We start from the raw sequence: 20,769 nt of genomic DNA on the forward strand, positions 1-20,769 counted from the left end.
GTGAAACCATGACCTGAAGCATGACAAGAATCTTTTAAGTATGTATAACATTTTTGATTTTCATTTACTAAGAGAACCTGATTGCACAGATATTGCATGATTGCCTCTTTGTTTCTATTTTTGTCTATTCAGTTTATAACTCCTGCTAACAGATTCTGGGTAGAAATTACTCATAAGTGAACAGGAAAGTTAATGGAATGACTTGTTCTTCAAATTCCAGATGTGCATCAGCTGTGATTCCCACTTCATCATTCACCACAATAACGCAGAAGGAAGAACAGGTAACGCAACTAGCAAGGGGATATAATGTGAGTTTAATGTATTTTAAATTAAGAGGAGGTGAATACAGCTGATGCTTATAATTTGTTTAAAATGTATGTTCTGTACAGTGTATTTATTTTTGGAAAATGTTGTGGTTGGCAGGAGAGCCAACACCGTGTTACTAGAGGAGACCGAAAGGCACGCGTTTTAGCTCACGCAGGCTGGCGTGAGGTCTGGAACAGGACAAGGAAATTTGAATTTAGAAAAATGGACGTAGCTGGTGGAATACTTAACTTTAATCCATTAATGATGAACGTCGGTCTTGACGGTAACTGATAATGGCGCCTTGCTAGGTTGTAGCAAATGACGTAGCTGAAGGCTATGCTAAACTATCGTCTTGGCAAATGAGAGCGTAAGTAGGCAGTGAACCATCACTAGCAAAGTCGGCTGTACAACTGGGGCGAGTGCTAGGAAGTCTCTCTTAGACCTGCCGTGTGGCGGCGCTCGGTCTGCAATCACTGATAGTGGCAACACGCGGGTCCGAAGTATACTAATGGACCGCGGCCAATTTAAAGGCTACCACCTAGCAAGTGTGGTGTCTGGCGGTGACACCACAGAAAAGATATGACAATGCTAGAGATTTGATAAGACAAGTTTAGTATAGTGTGGTTTGGTAGTTTTTGTTCATCTAAATAAAAAAGTGTTGATATGAGTCTGTATAACTTTTAAAACAATTTTTATGCTTGATTTACATGAATGCTTCAATTTTTTGAATTCTCTGACTAATTTCCCAACTGAACTATACTTCATAATCATTTCTAACATCTGTAGAATGAGCAGTACATTTTCACAACATTCTTTAACTTCTTATAATTAATTATCATTTACAAAGCTGTATACTCTGAACTTGTGAGAATGTGCAGTGCTTATGTACTGCATTCATTGAAAGTGATGTTGCAATATTAGCAAGTTTATTGTGATTATTAGGAAATTCCATTTAAACAGTAAATATTTCACTCAAGAAGTTAGGTTCTTTTTCAAATTAGATTTTATGTACATGGTGTTATATGTCTCTGAGATTGTTAAATGAGCAGTATGATAATATTGTAACTAATTTACCTCGCTTGAGAACTTCTGTGGAGTGCATGGTCAAATATTGTACTGAAGACATTGTTTGCAAGAAGGAAAAAGTGAGGCATTGCAAGAAAGGACAATTTATTAGTTTGGTAAAATCTCTTCTCTGTTATTCCTATTTGTATTTTTGTAATTACTTAATTGTTTCTGAATCAGCTAAAGAAATTATCAAGCTTCGAAAGTGGTATCACATTAGTTGTGGGATGAAGCTACTGTCGTTCTTGCACCAGTTCTGTAAAATGATTAACACACAAAAAAATTGTATTCCCATGTTCAGTTCCACATTTGAGCTCAGAATTTAGAGAATACTCTGTATAGCTATTATTAGGAACAAAATTAACTGGGTTCCTGGTGCTGCAAAGCAGTAACTTTGATATTATTGGTTGATTTTAACAACATGTAATGTAGATGTTACATTTTAAGTATCCAAGAGTATCTCTTCAGAGTGATATAATGTGTAACAATTGCATAAATCTAGCGATATGGAACACAGATAAAAGACTGAGATTTATTAGTAGCATCGTAGAAAGGTGTAATTGACACACAAAGAAAGTTGCTTATGAAGTCTCTGTTTCAGCCAATTAGCGAGTATCGTCCATTAGTCTGGAATCATTACCAAGTAGGATGGACAAAACGGGTATTAGTCCAGTCAGACAGTGCTCAGAAAGGCAAAATAGCACATTGTATTGTAGAATTTTTTTTACAAGCTTTCTGTATGTTTTCTAGGGTGCTCAACCAAAGTTTCACCAAAATTTCAGCCCACGAAAAAAAAGGATTTTTTTGGGTTTTTCATTTACAGCTCAGAAATGACACAATTTTTGACAAAGATTACTATTTATGAAAATAAAGAGCATAAAATTTCCCACAAGATAGTTCTCTTTGATTTTTTCACCAGACCAACCATATGGTGTGTAGTGCATGTTGAAGTTAGTACAATTTCAAAGCTGAGTAGATGGGCCATCTCAGCCCCCCCCCCCCCCCCCCCCCCCCCAATGCCCTTACCATACTTTGTTGTACATCCCTTGCTGAATTTCATCCTCCAGTAGTGTCGCAATGTTGTTGAAGTGGTTGGTAACTGATACTTGCCGTGGTGGATGATACTGACCACCCTGTGCTGATAGAGGCAGGGGGTCCTTTGTTGTATCAGTTTCCCGCACTGGCAGTTGTTTACAAGTTCACCCGTGGATGGTTGCTTAGATCGTATTTGTGGCTAGTAAATTCAGTTTAAATGTATAAAATAGTTTTACATAATGAATGCAAGAGAGAAGTGTGTTTTATGTGCTAATGTACTGGATGATGGGAGAAAAGTGTCATCACTTAGGCCCAAAGTGGTCTTGAAGAATTATCTTGTAGCAAGTAAGAAGAGGAAGAATTGGATAGCTGCCTTCTGGAAGGGCAAAACTGTGAACTGGGTTCATGAACCATGTCAAAAAACGTACACTAATGGAAAAATTGATTGCTATAGATGCTAATAGCATTGTAGTTAGTTGCTACTGTAAAGAAAGTCTATATGCTCAATCAGATTTTGGTTTCAAAACCAACTTTTTTGTGTGGTTTAGCTTTTATGCCAGAATCTCTGGCTCAGCAAAACAACCTGCCAGCCAGTCAATGGAACCTAGTGGATTGTGTGCTTATAGTGGATTTATGAGAGACTATTATGGACCTTGCTGAGAGACAAAATAATGAATCAGGATGCTCAGTAATATGTGAGATTGGGCCAATTTCTGACTTTGTTGCACTATTTGCCCAGTACTGTGTCAAATGCATGAAGGTCCTGCTCAGCGACGAAAAGGGAAAAAAAGGAGGAGAAAAAGGTATCCCTATGCTACTGAAATTGATGGTGCTATGCAGCAAATTTTCAACTACCTCAATGAAAATTATGAGGACCATCAATAACAAGCGTATTGGATAACTTTAGTGCTAAACGATTTGAAAACTGTGCAGTGTATTGAATATTCTTCTTAACAGTTATTTCTCAGCACAGTCTACTCTGCAGCACCCTAACAAGCATTTCAGTGTGTTCCTGACCTCCCTGTATATTCTCATTTTGAAGATGAATCAAGTAAAGACAAGGGCAGTGGTGTACAAAGCATGAACGGGATGAAACTACTTTGACATTTCTCTGCAGATTGCGGCCATTGTCTTGTTAGGTTGGGTTGTTTTTAGGGAAGGAGACCAGACAGCGAGGTCATCGGTCTCATGGGATTAGGGAAGGACGGAGAAGGAAGTCAGCCATGCCCTTTCAAAGGAACCATTCCGACGTTTGCTTGGAGCAATATAGGGAAATCACGGAAAACCTAACTCAAGATGGCCGGACGCGAGATTGAACCATCGTCCTCCCTAATGCATTGTCTTGTCATCCAGTTAGTGCTGAGAAATATCATTAACCCCACTGTGGTTGAGGTTTGTCTCGTGACCTTTTTCATCTGTGGTGTGAATAGGCACACCATCCTTTTAGCTTTGCCATTAAATTAGGCATGGGATGGTGCTGCCATGTGATACCATTCCGGAGGGGAAAATCTGAAAATATCTTAAATGTGGATTTGAATGCTGTTGTCAGTTCCTGTAGTGGCAATGCCAATATTTTATCAGGGCTCATGATGTTTCAGTGGTGATGGATTGCATATTTACCTTGTGTGGCTAATTTGATAAGGGTCCCACAAAGTGTCACGAATGGTGATGTGTGGGCCACAGAGAGGAGACCTGAGAGAGAAGATTTATTGTCAACATTACAGAGACAAGCATTTTAACCATGTTATTCTAGTGACCCAGATGAAGTGGATGTAAGATGAGCATATTTAGCACCTAGGGTGTGTGTTCTTTTGGACATGTCCGAAAGAACAGACACCATATACATATAAGTATATAAGGTGATAGAAAGTTGACACATGTCAGTATGAAATAGCCAATGAAAAGGGGCTGTTCAGTATAGAAGAAAAAAGGAGTATGATCACTTCCCAATCCCCTCTCCCACCCCCTCTCCCACCCCCTCTCCCACCCCCTCTCCCACCCCCTCTCCCACCCCCTCTCCCACCCCCTCTCCCACCCCCTCTCCCACCCCCTCTCCCACCCCCTCTCCCACCCCCTCTCCCACCCCCTCTCCCACCCCCTCTCCCACCCCCTCTCCCACCCCCTCTCCCACCCCCTCTCCCACCCCCTCTCCCACCCCCTCTCCCACCCCCTCTCCCACCCCGCCCCCCCTCTCTCTCTCCCAACCCCCCCTCTCTCCCTCTCTCTCTCCCAACCCCCCCTCTCTCTCCCTCTCTCTCCCAACCCCCCCCTCTCTCCCTCTCTCTCCCAACCCCCCCCCTCTCTCTCTCTCTCCCAACCCCCCCCCCCTCTCTCTCTCCCAACCCCCCCCTCTCTCTCTCTCTCTCTCTCTCTCTCTCTCTCTCTCTCTCTCTCTCTCTCACACACACACACACACACACACACACACGATTTTACGGCAATCTATGTCTTTTCAAATGGAGAGGCACCTGCTTTTCCTACTGAGCCAAAATGACCCACAATCCACTTTTTTTCCCAAAGAGACCAAACTAGCAGGTAATGCAAATTGGAAATAACCAAACTTAAAAATAATTCGAGCCTTCCTAAATGTAATGTTTTGTGTATGAAAGATACACGAAAATCGTTTTATATGAATTTTGTTACACTAAAAATTAAGCAAATTATTGAAAGTTAGCTGCTAAATCAAGTCGTTGAAACCAAAAAATATATGACTAACAAAAAAAACTTGCCTTGTTATAAGTATGTCTTCTGCTGTTCATCGATATAATAAAGTGAGCTGATATGCCCTTTTGTTACCTGAAAAGACGTACCTATTACATACAACGTAATTTTTATATAATTTACGTAACTATAAAATACTTTTTGGTTACCGGTCATGGACACTGAACAGCCAGAACCAAGTGCAAGAACAGTTTGGAACACATGTAAAATAGGCGAGCGCAGTGAACGAAACAAACAACTGGATACTAAACTATCTAGGAGCAGTCGGCAGTGGAACTGGGACAGGTGGACATGCGAAGAACGATGAGTGCGACCAAGGGAGACTAAGACTGAGATTAGCATGCGACCGAGGCTGGAACGGGAACTGCCGTGACCAAAGTGAACTGCTGACCTATAAACCGATTGTGCCTCGCTCCCAGGAACTATAAGTAGATCACCACTACCGAAGTGAACTATGAACCAATCGCTCCTTGGAATTCGTTCCTCGGTCCTTTCGTTCATCTTGGTGAACCATTCCTTTGCACCCATTTGTTTGCAACACTTTGGTTTCTTGTTTATTTGCTCCCACTACAAAGACAAGCTCTTCAAGGATCAGATGCATGCAGTAAGTGTGTACCTGCTGGTGGACATTGATACTGAGGTTTGTGTGTTACAACCTGACATTTAGAAGCAGTTGCTCAGGTATATTTGTTATATAAGTATCTTTATCTTATGAAGTAGGCTAGCCAACACTGGAATTTGAAATTGGATAATATGATGCTTGAAATAAGACCTGGAAGGCTCAAGAATTGCTTCTTGGTATATGTAGTTCTGTTGGCAAATTAATGATGTTATTCCACACAATGTGGTACACAGTATATTAATATTTCCTAGCTATAAGGAAAATGAACTGGAGGTCAAAGAAAAGCTACAAGGAAAATGTTACATGAAAAATATTGTCAGAATGAAGCAATATCTTTATATGTACTTGATCATAAATTGTGGGCCAGTTGTGACTGAGCTTACAAAAGGAAGCATGTCAGTGAAGTATTCGATCAATTTTTAATGTCAGAATCCAAACTTGTTAGAACCCCCATTGAAGTGAAGGAAAAATTTGATGAAATTCATACTGAAAGAAGAGAGAACATACCGTATAGACAAGCAGTAGGATGTCTGCTGTGTACTGCACAAGTGACACGACTGTATATTCATTTGCTTTAAACAAGTTCAACCAGTGCTGCACTGATCCATAAAACTGATACTAGCTAGACGTGAAACTAATTTTAAGGTTTCTTCAGGAAACGAACAAAAGGCAACTATGTTTCACCAAAGAATATTCCACATAAAAAACTTGATATTGTGATGCTGACTGGGCCATTATTCAGAAGAATTGTTACTTTTTACTGTTAATCAAAAGGCAATATTACATGAAATTCATGCAAATGGCAAACTGTAATGCTCTCTGCTTCAGAACCATAATATATGGTGATAGTGTTATCTAGACACTATCAAGAAAAAATGTGGAACTGCATTTATGAAACTGATATTCCATATACCACATAATAAGAATTATTGTCCAAATGAGGAGAAACTAGTGGAGGAGTAAAACCTCTCTTATTCATTACAATGTATTATCTGCCATGTAGTTTTCAGTTCACCTTTACCATGAATGAATATTTGTGAGTATAAAATAAGTAAATTTCATGTGTGTGTACAATATGTTGCTGTCATTCATGGTAATTGTTTTCGATGCTTAGGAGTGGTAAGATGTTGGACATGTTTCTTTACTTACTATATAATGTCCCTTTCCCTTTAACATATGTAACCAGTTAAAAGTATATGGAACGATTACACACACACACACACACACACACACACACACACACACACACACACACACACACCTCAAAGCTTCAGTGAGGCCCAGAGATTTAACTGTTGATTGAAGTCAGGATTCATGAAAATCAATTTCCGTCTATTGTATTTGCCTGTTTGTTCATTTGTTGTACATTGTCTAAAATTAACTGATTCATTTCTCTCTAATTTACTTTTCTGTATAGTTTTATATGTAGTTCCATTATTATTAACATTAAGTATCTATTTGTGATTTGTATTCACATAGGGCTATTCCACGTGAAATGAATCATTCCACGTGAAGTGAACCAATAGCAAAATCAGTCTGAACATTGATGATTTAGAATTTCATAAATTTTTATCATTTTATTCTACCTATCCAAATAAGGTAAAGTACAAAATTCAAGATCTTGTAGACATTTTGTTTTTGAGTTATTAATTTTTGAAGTTTCCAAAATTATACAAGCTTTGTCACATCTGAAACAGTGAAATGGCCATATCTCAAAAACTGTTTACATTACACACATGAAATCTATACAGTTTTACTCAGTTTTTATAAGCTTCAAAAATGGATACTATTGGACCATATTCATAAAAACATGAAATTTTTCCAAACAAAACATTTTTTGAAATTTGAAAATCAGAATTTTTTGTATTGAACGGAAATGTATATCAGTCATACATTATTCGTTAATGTGTGTGCCATATTTCATGATTATATTCTAATGGAAACATGTAGAAATAAATTTTATTTTACTGCCATGTTTATTGCCAATAATAACACTACTGTGCATGGTTTGCTACTTGGTTTATAAAACTTAGGTTAAAGTGAAATTATTTTTTATTAACACTATGCCATCCGGCAACAACACAGTGGTGTCGTACACGAAATAGCGGTCAGCGGTCAATGGCCAGCGACACCACAGTGGTGTCATGTACATAGTATCGCTCAGTGGCCATTGGCACCACAGTGGTGTAATGAGCATAGTATAGTGCAGTGGCCAGCAACAGCACTTTACTATCTTTTGCATTGTGTTGCTGTTTTGTTTAGGTAACAATAAGTTACACACATCAACAAGTGTTTTGTTTTTATAAGTACTTGTGCCCTTTCAACATGGCAGACGAAAGAGACGATGCGATTATTTATGATGACTGCACGGACGTCTTGTCTGATGTTCCGGATGACGTGGCCGATTGGGAAGAAGACATTGGATATCAAAGAGTGAAAGTGAAGCAGAATTGTCAGAAGATAGTGAAATACATCCAAGAAGAATTCAGCAAATGCTATAGTTACCAACTGATTTGGATGAATCAGATGAAGAAGACAGTGCACAGTGGCCAGAATTTGATTTACTGAGGACCAATAATAAATTTGAAGGATCTCCAGGTCCAAACATATTTTCCAAAGATGCACAGAGCATCAAGGATATCATAGAATTATATATTGGGAACGATCTCTTTGAATATATTAGCAATGAAATCAACAAGTACTACAGCCAAAATTGTAATAGAAGGAAACTGACTAAAAGAAATGCCAAATTTGTCGATGTTATGGGACCCAAACTTAGAAAATGGTTTGGGCATGCTATGCTTATGGAAGTTGCAAAAAAAGCAAGGATCAATGATTATTGATCAACGAATCCATTGATAGGCACACCGATATTCCGCAAAATGATGTCCCGCAATCAATTCAGACAAAAATTATCATTTTTACATTTTTCTGACAACAACAATAAACCAGATAATACCAACTGGCTTTTCAAAGTGAAATTCATAATTAATTATTTTTCCAAGAAGTTTAAAGAAACTGTTCATCCAAGTTAAAACATCTCAACTGATGAATGAATGATACCGTGGCATGGACGGTTAAATTTTAAAGTTTACAATCTGTCGAAAATTACGAAATTGGCATACTCATTCGGATGCTGTGTGATTTGAGTACGGGATACATTTCCTCATGCAAGACATATCCCAGCACTGGGCAGCCTTTAGCAAAAACAGTGATCGAACTATTGACACCTTATGGAAAATGGCATCCCCTCTATGTAGATAATTATTATAACAGTGTAGAATTGCAGAGAAGTTTCTTGAAAAGAAAATTCGAGTTTGTGGAACAATACGGCAAAATGGAGGATTTCCAGAAAAATTAAAGTATGCAAAAGTCATGGTGTTTGAAGCTTACCATCAGCGGAAAGGTAAGGTGAAGTACTCGCACAGGTATGGAGAGTTTCGAAAACTAAAACAATACGAATGATCTGTACAGTACATAATGCCACTTTGACTGACACTCAAAGAAAATGTAGATAAACCAGTTATACAATTTAAAAAAAACCTGAAAGTGTATTAGACTACAACAAATACATGAAAGGAGTGGATCGGGCAGACCAATATTTGAGTTATTACCCTATATACTGAGAAACTATAAAATGGTCAAAACCGGTTAGCATGTACATCTTTAATTGCGCATTATTTAGTGCATGCCGTACATGTCAGAATTCCAATACAGAACACAAGACTCTCTGATTTCAAATTTTTTTTTTTATTGAAAGTGTCTGATTCGTGGATAAAAGACCATGTACCTGCTTCTGAGCAAAACTTGGAGGTTGCCACTACATCACGTACATCTCATCATGATCCGGTTGACAGATTTTCTGGGCACATAAAGCAACACAAACTAATACTTATTTCTGAAATGAATAAACAAAAAGAGAGAAACTGCCATGTATGTTCCAAAAACAAAAAAGGACAACAAACTTAATGTGCAAGTCTTGTGGAGTTGGATTACATCTTGGAGACTGTTTTGCTGCATATCATATGAAAGAGAGATACCAAGTACCAAAGACAATGCAAATAAACAAATATATGAAACAAACAAATTTTGTATTTATTTACGTATGTATATCTTCGAAATTTCATGAAAGTAGGGGAACAGGGTTGAGAACGTAAGAGCACTAACAATGAGATTAGTAAAACTTAACAATTTATAATCTCCTGATTATGTCAAGAATGGCCGGCAACAAACCAAGTAATCCAAATTAGCACTGCCAACACCAAGTGAAGAAATTTGTACGAGACGTGCGGACAGTAAACACTGTGTTGTCGCGGGTCGTTGACTGCTGTTTCGCACACAACACCACTGTGGTGTCACCGGACAGCATAGTGTTAATCAAGTATGTTTTGGCTTTTGATTTTTTTTTAAATACTGTAGCAAACTACCCCCAATAACAATTAACATGAATAATGTAATGATCATTATTTCTTTTTCATATCTTATAATATGCAATTCGGGTGTAGTTTATGCTTACAGAACAAAAGAACAATATATATCAGCAATATATAATAAAACAAAATATTCACTCTTATTGGCATGGTTGCTACTTTAAGCACTGGAGCGACAAAAATGTGCCTGTATCAAGATTTAAAATGTGTACTTGCCAAATAAAATCTCGAAAGGCGCATTTGAAATATGGCAAGTGCCGAGCACAGTTAGTGAAGTAAAATGTTGTAAAATAAGGTGGCATTTTCCACTTTTGCAGTATTAATTTTGTTTCTTCGCAAGTAGTTTCAGCCTTCTAGGGCATTTGCATGGCAATGTGGTGCTATCCAAAACTGGCACTGAGGCAATTGTGGTCCACCACAGGCCATAGACGACAGGGGCAAACGATGGCTGCAGAGATGTGTATGGGTGAATAGATGTGTATCTGTTGAGCAGCTGACATCCAGATGAACCAAGGGGCTATCAACAGTGTCTCCTCAATGACCATTCAGCAAATACTGCTGCATATAGGCCTCCATCGCAGACATCTGATTCATGCACCCATGCTGACTGCTGTTCGTTAGCAATGAAGGCAGGAATATGCACACCAACACCACAACTGGACATCCACTGAGTGGGTACGGGTTATCTTTTCAGATGAATCATGTTTTATGCTCCATCTGACAGACAGCCATTGACATCTATGGTGTGAAAAATGTGAAAGCAAACACCCTGCAACACCTGTCAGAAGGGTCCAGGCCATAAACGGGCACGTTATGGTCCGGGGAATGTTTTCATAGCGTTACCTGGGTGATGTCATCATTTTGGAAGGTACAGTGGATCAACACAAGTATGCACCTATCCTTGGGGACCATCTCCACTCCAACATACAGTTTGTTTTTCCCAGGCATGATGGCATATACCAGAGGGACAATACAGTGTGTCACACTGCTTGCAGTGTATATGCGTGGTACGAAGAGCATCAGGAGGAGTGTATCATACTCATCTGGCCACCAAACTCTGTCGATTAAAATCCAATCAGGGATCTGTGGGACTACCTGAATCGAGCTGTTTGTGCCATGAATCTTCAGCTGAGAAATGTGGCACAGCTAATCACTGCACTACAGTCAGCATTGTTCAACATCCCTGTTGGTACATTCCAGAACCTGACTGACTCCTCCTATACGTCTCACAGCAATCTGTGCTGCAAAAGCTGGTCATTCCAGGCTTTTCACAGGTGTTCACAATAATGTGACTGGACAATGCATACACTATGTAATCAAATGTATCCGGACACCCCCAAAAGCATACGTTTTTCCTATTGGGTGCATTGTGCTGCCACCTACTGCCAGGTACTCCATATCAGTGACCTCATCAGCCATTATATAGGGTGTATACGACCCGGGACAACCGGGAGATCCAGGAAAAACCCGGGAATTTTTTCATCCGGGAGAAAACCAGGAATTACCCAGGAATTTTTTAGAATTTCGGGAATTTTTCATTGTTTTAGTTTTTAGTTGCATTTTTGTAACTTAGACTAGTAAGAACCAATACTCTAACAAAGAATATTACTGTATCTCGCTAATGCAGAATAATACTGCAGCAATAAAACACGAGCGAGAGAGAAAAACGAAAATAAAAGTTAAGTTGCAAAGGAAATGCACCATATACAAGAACAAAACACAGTGCTCATACAAGTGTCTGCCAACAGCAAAATGTGTCGAAGCCTTTAGGAAGACTATGCAATGTTTCATAACAACAAATCGCCTCCAATGAGCGTGACGTCACAACTGTTTACAATAGATTCGTTTGAGCAGTTGCGAGTGAGCTTATGCACATGTGCAGTTGAGTCGCGTATGAGTAATACCTTCTCCCGCTTCTGGCTACAGAAGTGTGGCAGTTAGCTGTACAAGGAAGTGCAGCAAGCAGCCGGATGCTATCCAGAAAAATTTTGCTGGTGCACCTAAGCTACAGATTCACGTATGGGCAACAGGTGGGGGCAAACCAGGGTATCTGCCCCCGGAGGCAGTTTCAGGGAGGGGAGGGGAGGCGCCATTCATATTATTGAGGAAAAAGACCTTGTTTCATAAAGCGCCCAGCATCCATTGCATCTAGAAATAAACTTTCCTATAGACAAAAGGGGACGGGTCTATACAAGCTGAGCGAAAATTTGAAAGGGTGAATGACAATCACTGTTTATGTGGTTGACTGGGTGTGCAAATGATCAGCGTTGTTATAATTACTAGCGAATTCCATAGATTCAGACTACCAGAGTGGAAATAATTGACTAACAGGAATAACAGGCAACTAAAATTACGTATAGTCTTCTCCGTGTATCCAAGAAAATGAAATTTTGACAAAACATTTTTGGCCAGACTGCTACACTACTAAGGGCCAGTTATACAGTCGCCGGCTAGCAGCCGCTAAAGTTCTATTCTGGGAGTAACATGGAAAACGCATTGTACGAACACGTAATAACGCCTAATCGGAGAACAAATGCAGGATAACTAAACCGGTGATTATGCCAGGGTTAGTGAAGTTAACCACAGAATAAATTTTGACACTGGCAGGAATAGTTACAGAATTAGTGATGACAAGATTGTTTGTTAGAATGAGGAAGGAGAAGAAACGGAGACTCTCACAGATTACGGAAGAATATGACGATTCCAAATTTATATAAATTTCGTACTACTACCACTTTTCAATCTCATGCTTCAGAAGCTAGAGAGTATGAATGAAATGTGAAACTATTTCCTAACATAAAACATTTTGCTTGTAGTAGGCCTAATAGGTATTTGATATTGGTACTTCGTGATTTATATTTTGTCGTGTTATAAAAATGACCATTTGTGGCAAAACAGTCTCGTTTATTTGGTGTGTGTAACAATTGCTGCAATATTAGGCAGGCCTGTTTCATTTTATCTAGCACACAGTGACAAAATACTCGTAATCAGATCGAGAAAACACACCAGTCTTGGGTACTATTTGTATTAACAGCAGACAACAATATTTCGATTTTTCATGTAGGAAAACGATTGACGAACTTTGATGAGGTAATAGATTCTTTCCCAGAAAGGAAAGTACACCATATAAAGCCGTGGCAAGGTTAGAGAGAAAAAAATGCTAGGACTTAAGGATTGATGAAATGTGTACTGTCTTGCTTAACTCTTGTCTTTACTCATTTTATGTATCCTATATTTAATTTTGTCACTCGAAACAGCAAGTTATTAGCTAATAGGCAGTAAAGACTGCAAATTTTCTGAAGAATTCTTGTTCTCCTGGTTACATATAATCCCAACCACTATTATTTGCGAGATTTTTTTAAGAGGGGCTGGATGTCAAACCGGCCAACTGGGAGTAGGAGAGGCACCACAGGACATTTTAATTTCCACTGGCCTGAATATAGTTTGATGGCTTGCATTACAAAATACTACACGTTTGAATTTCACAGAGCGAAATACAGAGACGTGCGATAGAAGAATGCTGTGTGAAGAGGCTTGGCACTGCACTTCGGCACACTTTAAGACCAAATAACATGTCTTACGTTCCCTCGAACATGTATGTTTTATGTATCAGACTCTTCAGAAAGATGTGCGCTACAAAATGAAGATATTTTTGAAAAGTCTATTTTTAAAATTTTTGGCATCCTACCTCAAATGCTCGAGGGAGGGGGAGCGCCACTATCTAATACTGCCCCGGTTCGGAAATATCGTAGATCCAGACCTGATGCACAGAGCAGTCTCAGTTGTAGTGGGGAGGTGATAGTCTCCACGTGAGCCGTGTTTACGTTTAGTGATTTTGCTGTTTCCTCTTCGTTTATTGCTCTCACATAAAATGAAAGCAAAATGGATTTCTGTGGCTGGGAGCTATCAAGTGAATTAAAATAAATTCACATAATTATGGAAGGCTAAAATATGTTATTAGTTTCAGATTTTATTTTTTTTCCACCTTCCTGACACGTCAAGCATTAATAGCCTTGCAGAGCAATGAAGTTATTTTTGTTGGTTTGTTAAAGAAATTTGACTTTTATTAATCTTTTCTGCTGAGACAGTCAACTTATTTGAAACGAAGATTTAATTCCACACTATTGGCTAGTTTCAACTGTTCGCTACATTTCAAGTTCATGTTTTCATCTTCTAGGATGTATAGCATTGTGCCCTAATAAAGGACCAAACATGAAATAATGCGGTACTGGTACTCCAAGAAAACTTACATCTGAATCTGGACATATGAATGTGCACTTTAAGCTGAATGGTGCATTTTAGTATGGTCCACAAAATTCCCATGCTCTTGGAGTATCCTCTAATGTTTTGTTTCTTTTATGACATAATGTAAGATCTTTTAATGTTTTACACATACGAACGTACGGGCTTAATGCGTCATCGTAGCTGCACAAGCGCGGCGACGCCTGTCATCTAGCGCAACTGCTGAAATGAATCTGTTTCTACAAGGTCGCGGAAAAATATTCCGAATGGTTATTTGAAAAGCGTTACTTTCAAGAAAATTAAATTTCCTTTCACACAAGATGAACTCTGTGCGCGAATGTCTGATGAATTTCTTAAATCACAGAGCATTTGACTCTCATTCAAAATTCAAATCTTTGAGGCTGACCATTTAGAATATTTTCGAGCCCAGAAGATCAGACATTAATGTCATTGTTAAGAATTTTACTGGCTCATTTGTGTGCGCAAAAAAGATAAACATTATGTGTGAAAGCTTAGCTTTTCTTGCAGCTTATTAATCTCAGAGGCCAATATTATACGTGAAAGCTTTCCTTTTCTTGTAGCAACACTATGTACATTAATTTAAACCATACCTTTTCCTATTTGTGTGTTCGCGCTACTTAACAGTGATGTTGCTATTGGCTGACTACATCACGTGTCCGAAGCTCTGAATAACCGCTGACATCGACTGGTGAGATCGCTTGACATAAGCTACGACTGGCTTACAAAATCACATCGCAATCTCGATTTCAATCCTTCGGAAAGTAACATGCGGTGTTTAGTGGAATTCGAATTTATACTTTTGTAATGCGAAAATATGCAGTGTACATGTTGCTGCACATCAAAGATCTTTCCTAAATGTGTTTTTTCCCGAGTTTCGTTTTCTAAAGTGCCAGGAAATTCTACGCCAGTGTATAAAACAACAAGCGTTGAAAGGCTTGATAAGTTTTACAGCTCCGAGGAAAAGTATACTGTTACTTAACACGGAGAAAGTGTATTTTCATCCGGGACAAAGTGTATTTTTAACTGGGAAATCCGGGAGAAATCCAGGAATTTTTTTTCCTCGTCCACGTATACACTCTGTTATAATTCGTGAGAGAGCAGAATGGGGCGTTCTGCGGAACTCACGGACTTTGAACATGGTCTGGTGATTGGGTGTCACTTGTGTCATACGTCTATACACGAGATTTACGCACCCCTAAATGTCCCTAGGTCCACTGTTTCTGATGTGTTAGTGAAGTTGAAACAAGAAGGGACACGTACAGCAAAAAAGCATACAGGCTGACCTTGTCTGTTGACTGACAGAGACTGCCGACAATTGAAGAGGGTCGTAATGTGTAATCGGCAGATGTCTATCCAGATCATCACACAGGAATTCTAAACTGCATCAAGACCCACTGCAAGTACTATGACAGTTAGGCAGGAGATTAGAAAACTTGAATTTGATGGTCGAGTGGCTTCTCATAAGCCACACATCATGCCGGTATATGCCAAAAGATGCCTCACTCGGTGTAAGGAGCATAAACATTGGCTGATTGAACAGTGGAAAAATGTTGTGTGGAGTGACGAATCATGGTACACAATGTGGCGATGCCAGGGTGTGGGTATGGCGAATGCCTGGTGAACATCATCTGCCAGCATGTGTAGTGCCAACAGTAAAATTCTGAGATGGTGGTGTTATGGTGTGGTCTTGTTTTTCATGGAGGGGGCTTGCAACCCTTGTTTTTTGAGTGGCACTATCACAGCACAGGCCTACATTGATGTTTTAAGCACCTTTTTGCTTCCCACTGTTGAAGAGCAATTCAGGGATGGCAATTACATCTTTCAACACGATCGAGCACCTGTTCATAATGCACGACCTGTGGTGGAGTGGTTACACGACAATAACATCCCTGTAATGGACTGGCCTGCACAGAGTCCTGACCTGAATCCTATAGAACAAAGAAACCTTCCAGCACCTGATTGAACGTATGCCTGCAGGAGTGGAAGTTGTCATCAAGGCTAAGGGTGGGCCAACACCATACTGAATTCCAGCATTACCGATGGAGGGCACCATGAACTTGTAAGTCATTTTCAGCCTGGTGTCCGTATACTTTTGATCACATACTGTATTACCTCCATGAATAGAAATGTAATGATCATAATAAAAAGTGTTATAAATACATTTACCTGCAATAGAAAACTGTGTGTTACATATTGAAATGTCAGTGTCTTTAAATTTGTGTTTTCTATTTGTTTTGGCTCATAAATGCTGTCTTGTTGGTTTGAGAGCTTGACATTTAAAAGGTATTTTATTGATCAAAGAATAAAGCTAAGCATGGAATAAATGGAATAATAATTTTAAATATTGCTTGAGAGGACTAGGGATGTCAATTAAAGGAAGACTGCAGTATATAACCTTAGACTCTAATAAGACTGTAATTTGGGCAACATGAAACTTTTCTTGTTGCAGATGATTAGAAAGTTCCTCATTGCAAGGCACTCAAATAACCCATTGTTAAATAGCATCAACTGCACCAATGTTTAATTAACAATATTAATTAACATCAATGTATGTTTAAAATTGAGGTTACACTACTAAGGAAATCATTCATAGTCTTTATTTAGCATGTATTGTTACGATGTACAGTAATGATTCTCGCAGTTGGCTTGGAAAACCAAATCTGAATTAAAATGTGTAATTTAATGCAATACATTGATTGTCACTAAATAAACAAAAATATTATGATGATTTGACAGCTTTATTTGGTCTTTGACATTTAAGATTTCCATTACAACTCGGTAATAAATCCTACAGACTATGCAGTGGATACTGTACATATCAAAAAATAAATTTTATTTTAATATTTTGAAACTGGGCACACACATTTACAAATAATATATGATCAGCTCACAATCTTTTTCCCAAAATAAAATCTTTAAGAATATTAACAAAGCTTTGGTTGAGAAAATTCAGCATATTTATGAAAATGAAGATGGACAAGTAACTGACATTTTTAAAGCTTATAATAATCTGAATAAAATGGCACAAATTGTAGGTCTCTGCATCAAAAAGTTTTAAAGTTTCAAAATGTGACAAAAATCATACTATTTTGAAAACTTTGAAAATTAGTAACTGAAGAATGAAAGGTCCAAAAAAATTTAATTTGGTAATTTTCATGAAAAATACAATTACTAACAATGCACAAAAAGTCATCAAAATCTGAGATGTCAAAAACCAGACTGTTGACCAACTTCACACGGGCTGTGACCCCATATATGTAGTCTGAATTCATATAATATGTTAAAATGTGACAGATGTCCATGACTCACTGTGTTACGTAAATCATTGTACTTCAGGATATCTCTGAATGATAGGAGCTGTGACTGTAAAACTATTTTAATTATTGAGGGTCTTGATTTAGCACTGATTTTATTTCCCACCTCTTTTTGTAGAAAACAGTGCAGGAAGAATGGAGGCAACTTGATGAGCCAGTACTGCCTGCTTTATCTACATTCAAACTGCCTGGTGGATCTTTTCGTATTGTACTGCTTGTCGATGTATCTGAAACTACTGGGTAAGTTCTCATACCTCCCTCAGAATATAAGCACAGGCTGGCTCAAAGACTCATCACTTCCTAGGTTTCTCCATGTATCATTACAGGTGGACAATATTAGCTGATGCTAAACATTTAAGCACCCAGAATTTTCAAGTGGAGTTTGTTGATAGATATTAAAACATATGGAACGCAATAATTTCCTGAAAGACGACACAACTACACTGTCCTCCATAAATTTGGAAACACTTAGTAATTACAGACAATGTAAAGGAAATACAGTATAAAAATGCATTTTGTTGTTTTCCAAATGTTTATTAAGCTCAAATAATACACAGGAAGATGCAACAACTAAATTTTCGATTCCTCAAAATAGCCATCCATTGCTTTCATCACTGCTTTGCACACTCTCAGCATCTGCTGCGTCAGTTTTGCCAAGGTTTCAGTTGGAATTAATCTCCGTTCTTGCTGCAGGACGTTCCACAATTGTGACCCACTCATGATTTCCCATTTTTGGATCCTCCTGTCTAATTCAACCCATAGCAGCTCGACTGGGTTGCAATCGGGATTGGGGCAACCATTCCACGTTTTTCAATATTTTACAAATCTCTAGAGACTTCACATAGTTCTGACACAAGCGAGATGTATGTTTCGAGTCGTCGTCTTGCTGCAAGACAAGCCCTATACCAGTCAGACGCAAACCAGATGTCTTAGCATGTCACTGGAGAATGGCATGATAATCTTTTTGGTTAATTTTTCCATCTATTTTCACCAAATCTCCAACTTTATTCTCTCCAAAGGATCCCCATGCCATCACTGAAACCCCTCCATGCTTTACAGTTGGAATTATGCACTGAGGATTCAAGCGTTCATGGGGTAAATGGCATACAAATTGACGGCGTATACTTCCAAATATTTTGAACTTGGATTCATAAGTGACTAACACTCTTTCCCAATCCCCCACTGTCCGATGTTGGTGTGTCTTAGCCCAGTGAAGCCTGTTCTTCTTGTTAACAGGGCACAACAGTGGTTTCCTTGTTGCTACATAACCTCGGAGGTTGTTGTTTGCCAGGCGTCATCTCGCTGTTGACTCACCGGTGTATTCCTCATTATGTTTAGTTCAGCAGGGGGGGGAGGGGGCACAAGTTCATGTACACCAAACTGCTGTGCATCTAATCACCCTTTCCACCAGCATTGATGAATTGTATAAGTGAACAGTCTCAAGTGACAGAAAATCTTGGCATCAACTGAGGCCGAGTCCTGTTGTGTTTAACACTTAATACCACTCAGTTACACAAACTTCACCCTATAGAAACCACCAACTGCCCAGCAGAATGCTCCTCAATGTAGCAAGATAGAACTTTTGATGGGACTCAACTACCAAAATGAATAGGACATACCAAAATGAATAGGACATATGTTTCCTAGGCATTGCTGTCAAAATCATAATATGTGTGCCTCAATGCTTGACACTATTAGGAGGTTTTCTTTGTTACAAAGAGTGAATATATCTTTTATGATTGCCAAAATAAATTGCATATTTATGTGAAGTGAACACTTTACCACACTACAGGAATACCGTAACACCTGAAATAGACTTGTAAAAGCTGCATGTTCTAACTTGTCAAGAAAAATTGATCTGTTGTAGTTGTGATCTTCAGTCAAGACTTGCTTGATGCTGCTCTCCATACTAGTCTACCCTGTGTAAGTGAATTCATCTCTGCATAACTACTGCATCCTACATCCACTTAAATTTGCCTCTGTAGTCAAGCCTTCATCTCCATCAGCATTCCTTCACACACACCTCATCACAAAATTAAATATTCCCTGATGCATCGGGGTGTGTTCTATCAACCTGTTTCATCTTTTTGTGAAGCTATGCCATAAAACCCTTTATTCCCCAATTTGATTCAATATTTCTTCATGAGTTGCTCAATCTACCCATCTCATTTTCAACATTCTTCTGTACACCACATTTCAAAAGCTTGTATTTGTCCTCTTGTCTGTACTATGTAGGTTTCACATTTAACTTCCATATAAGGCTACACTCCAGACAAATATGAGGCGTGTGAGAAAAGTAATAAGACTGACAGCACTGTGAGCAATGGGGCAATGCTGTGTTGTTCTACTTGTGTTGACCAGCATGTTCATCTCATCCAAATGCTCAGTCTAAGTTTCATCTCCATACAGCCATCACATGATTTTTGAAAGCACTATCAGTGAAGTTGTGTTTTTGTTGTGATACAAGAAGTGTATTCATTGACTAACAAAAGATACAGATGACTCCAGCTTGACAAATGCACAAAATGCAACAAACATCTAACACTGACATTTTATAACCAGTGGTTCCTTCATTAGATGATAGGAAAAACTTAATTTTTGAAGAAAGTTGTATACTTAAAAGAGAACGGACCAATCCGACATGTCGAAACATGCCCTGAAACTTTGTATACATGAAGAATACACTGAAAGAAACACTGTCAAAATTTTAGCTGTAAGACACACTGCAAGTTCTTTTTTATTTTTATTTTGAAAATTAACAAATTCATAGCATACCAGGGGGCTTGAGAACTGTACGTGGTACCCTACCGCAACACGGCAGGTGTATAGCCTTGATTGACAGTGCAGCAGTCAAACAGATAACACAACACAATGTAATCATAATGTGTAAAGTGAATTTCAGTTTCCGATGATACTTTCTCTCACAGAATTGTGCACAGTTACCATTTGCTTGAATTTGCAACTAACTTAATATCCAAAATATTTAGCAGTTGCCTTTACAATATTAATAAGT

General features: G+C 38.6%; 1 protein-coding gene across 2 annotated transcripts in view; it reads left to right on the forward strand.

Moving 5' to 3' along the window:
- The window catches only part of LOC126183503 (crossover junction endonuclease MUS81), a 201,216-nt gene that overhangs the window by 112,013 nt on the left and 68,434 nt on the right, over nt 1–20,769 (forward strand). Inside the window, exons 6-7 of one of the 2 annotated variants that reach the window (XM_049925547.1) lie at nt 221–308; nt 17,875–17,996. In XM_049925547.1, coding sequence (XP_049781504.1) covers nt 221–308; nt 17,875–17,996 — 210 coding nt within the window. The remainder of the gene's footprint in view (nt 1–220; nt 309–17,874; nt 17,997–20,769) is intronic. The other variant, XM_049925548.1, reaches the window with a different exon arrangement.

This window comes from Schistocerca cancellata, chromosome 4 (genome assembly GCF_023864275.1).
Source record: "Schistocerca cancellata isolate TAMUIC-IGC-003103 chromosome 4, iqSchCanc2.1, whole genome shotgun sequence".
NCBI classification, from domain to species: Eukaryota; Metazoa; Arthropoda; class Insecta; order Orthoptera; family Acrididae; genus Schistocerca; species Schistocerca cancellata.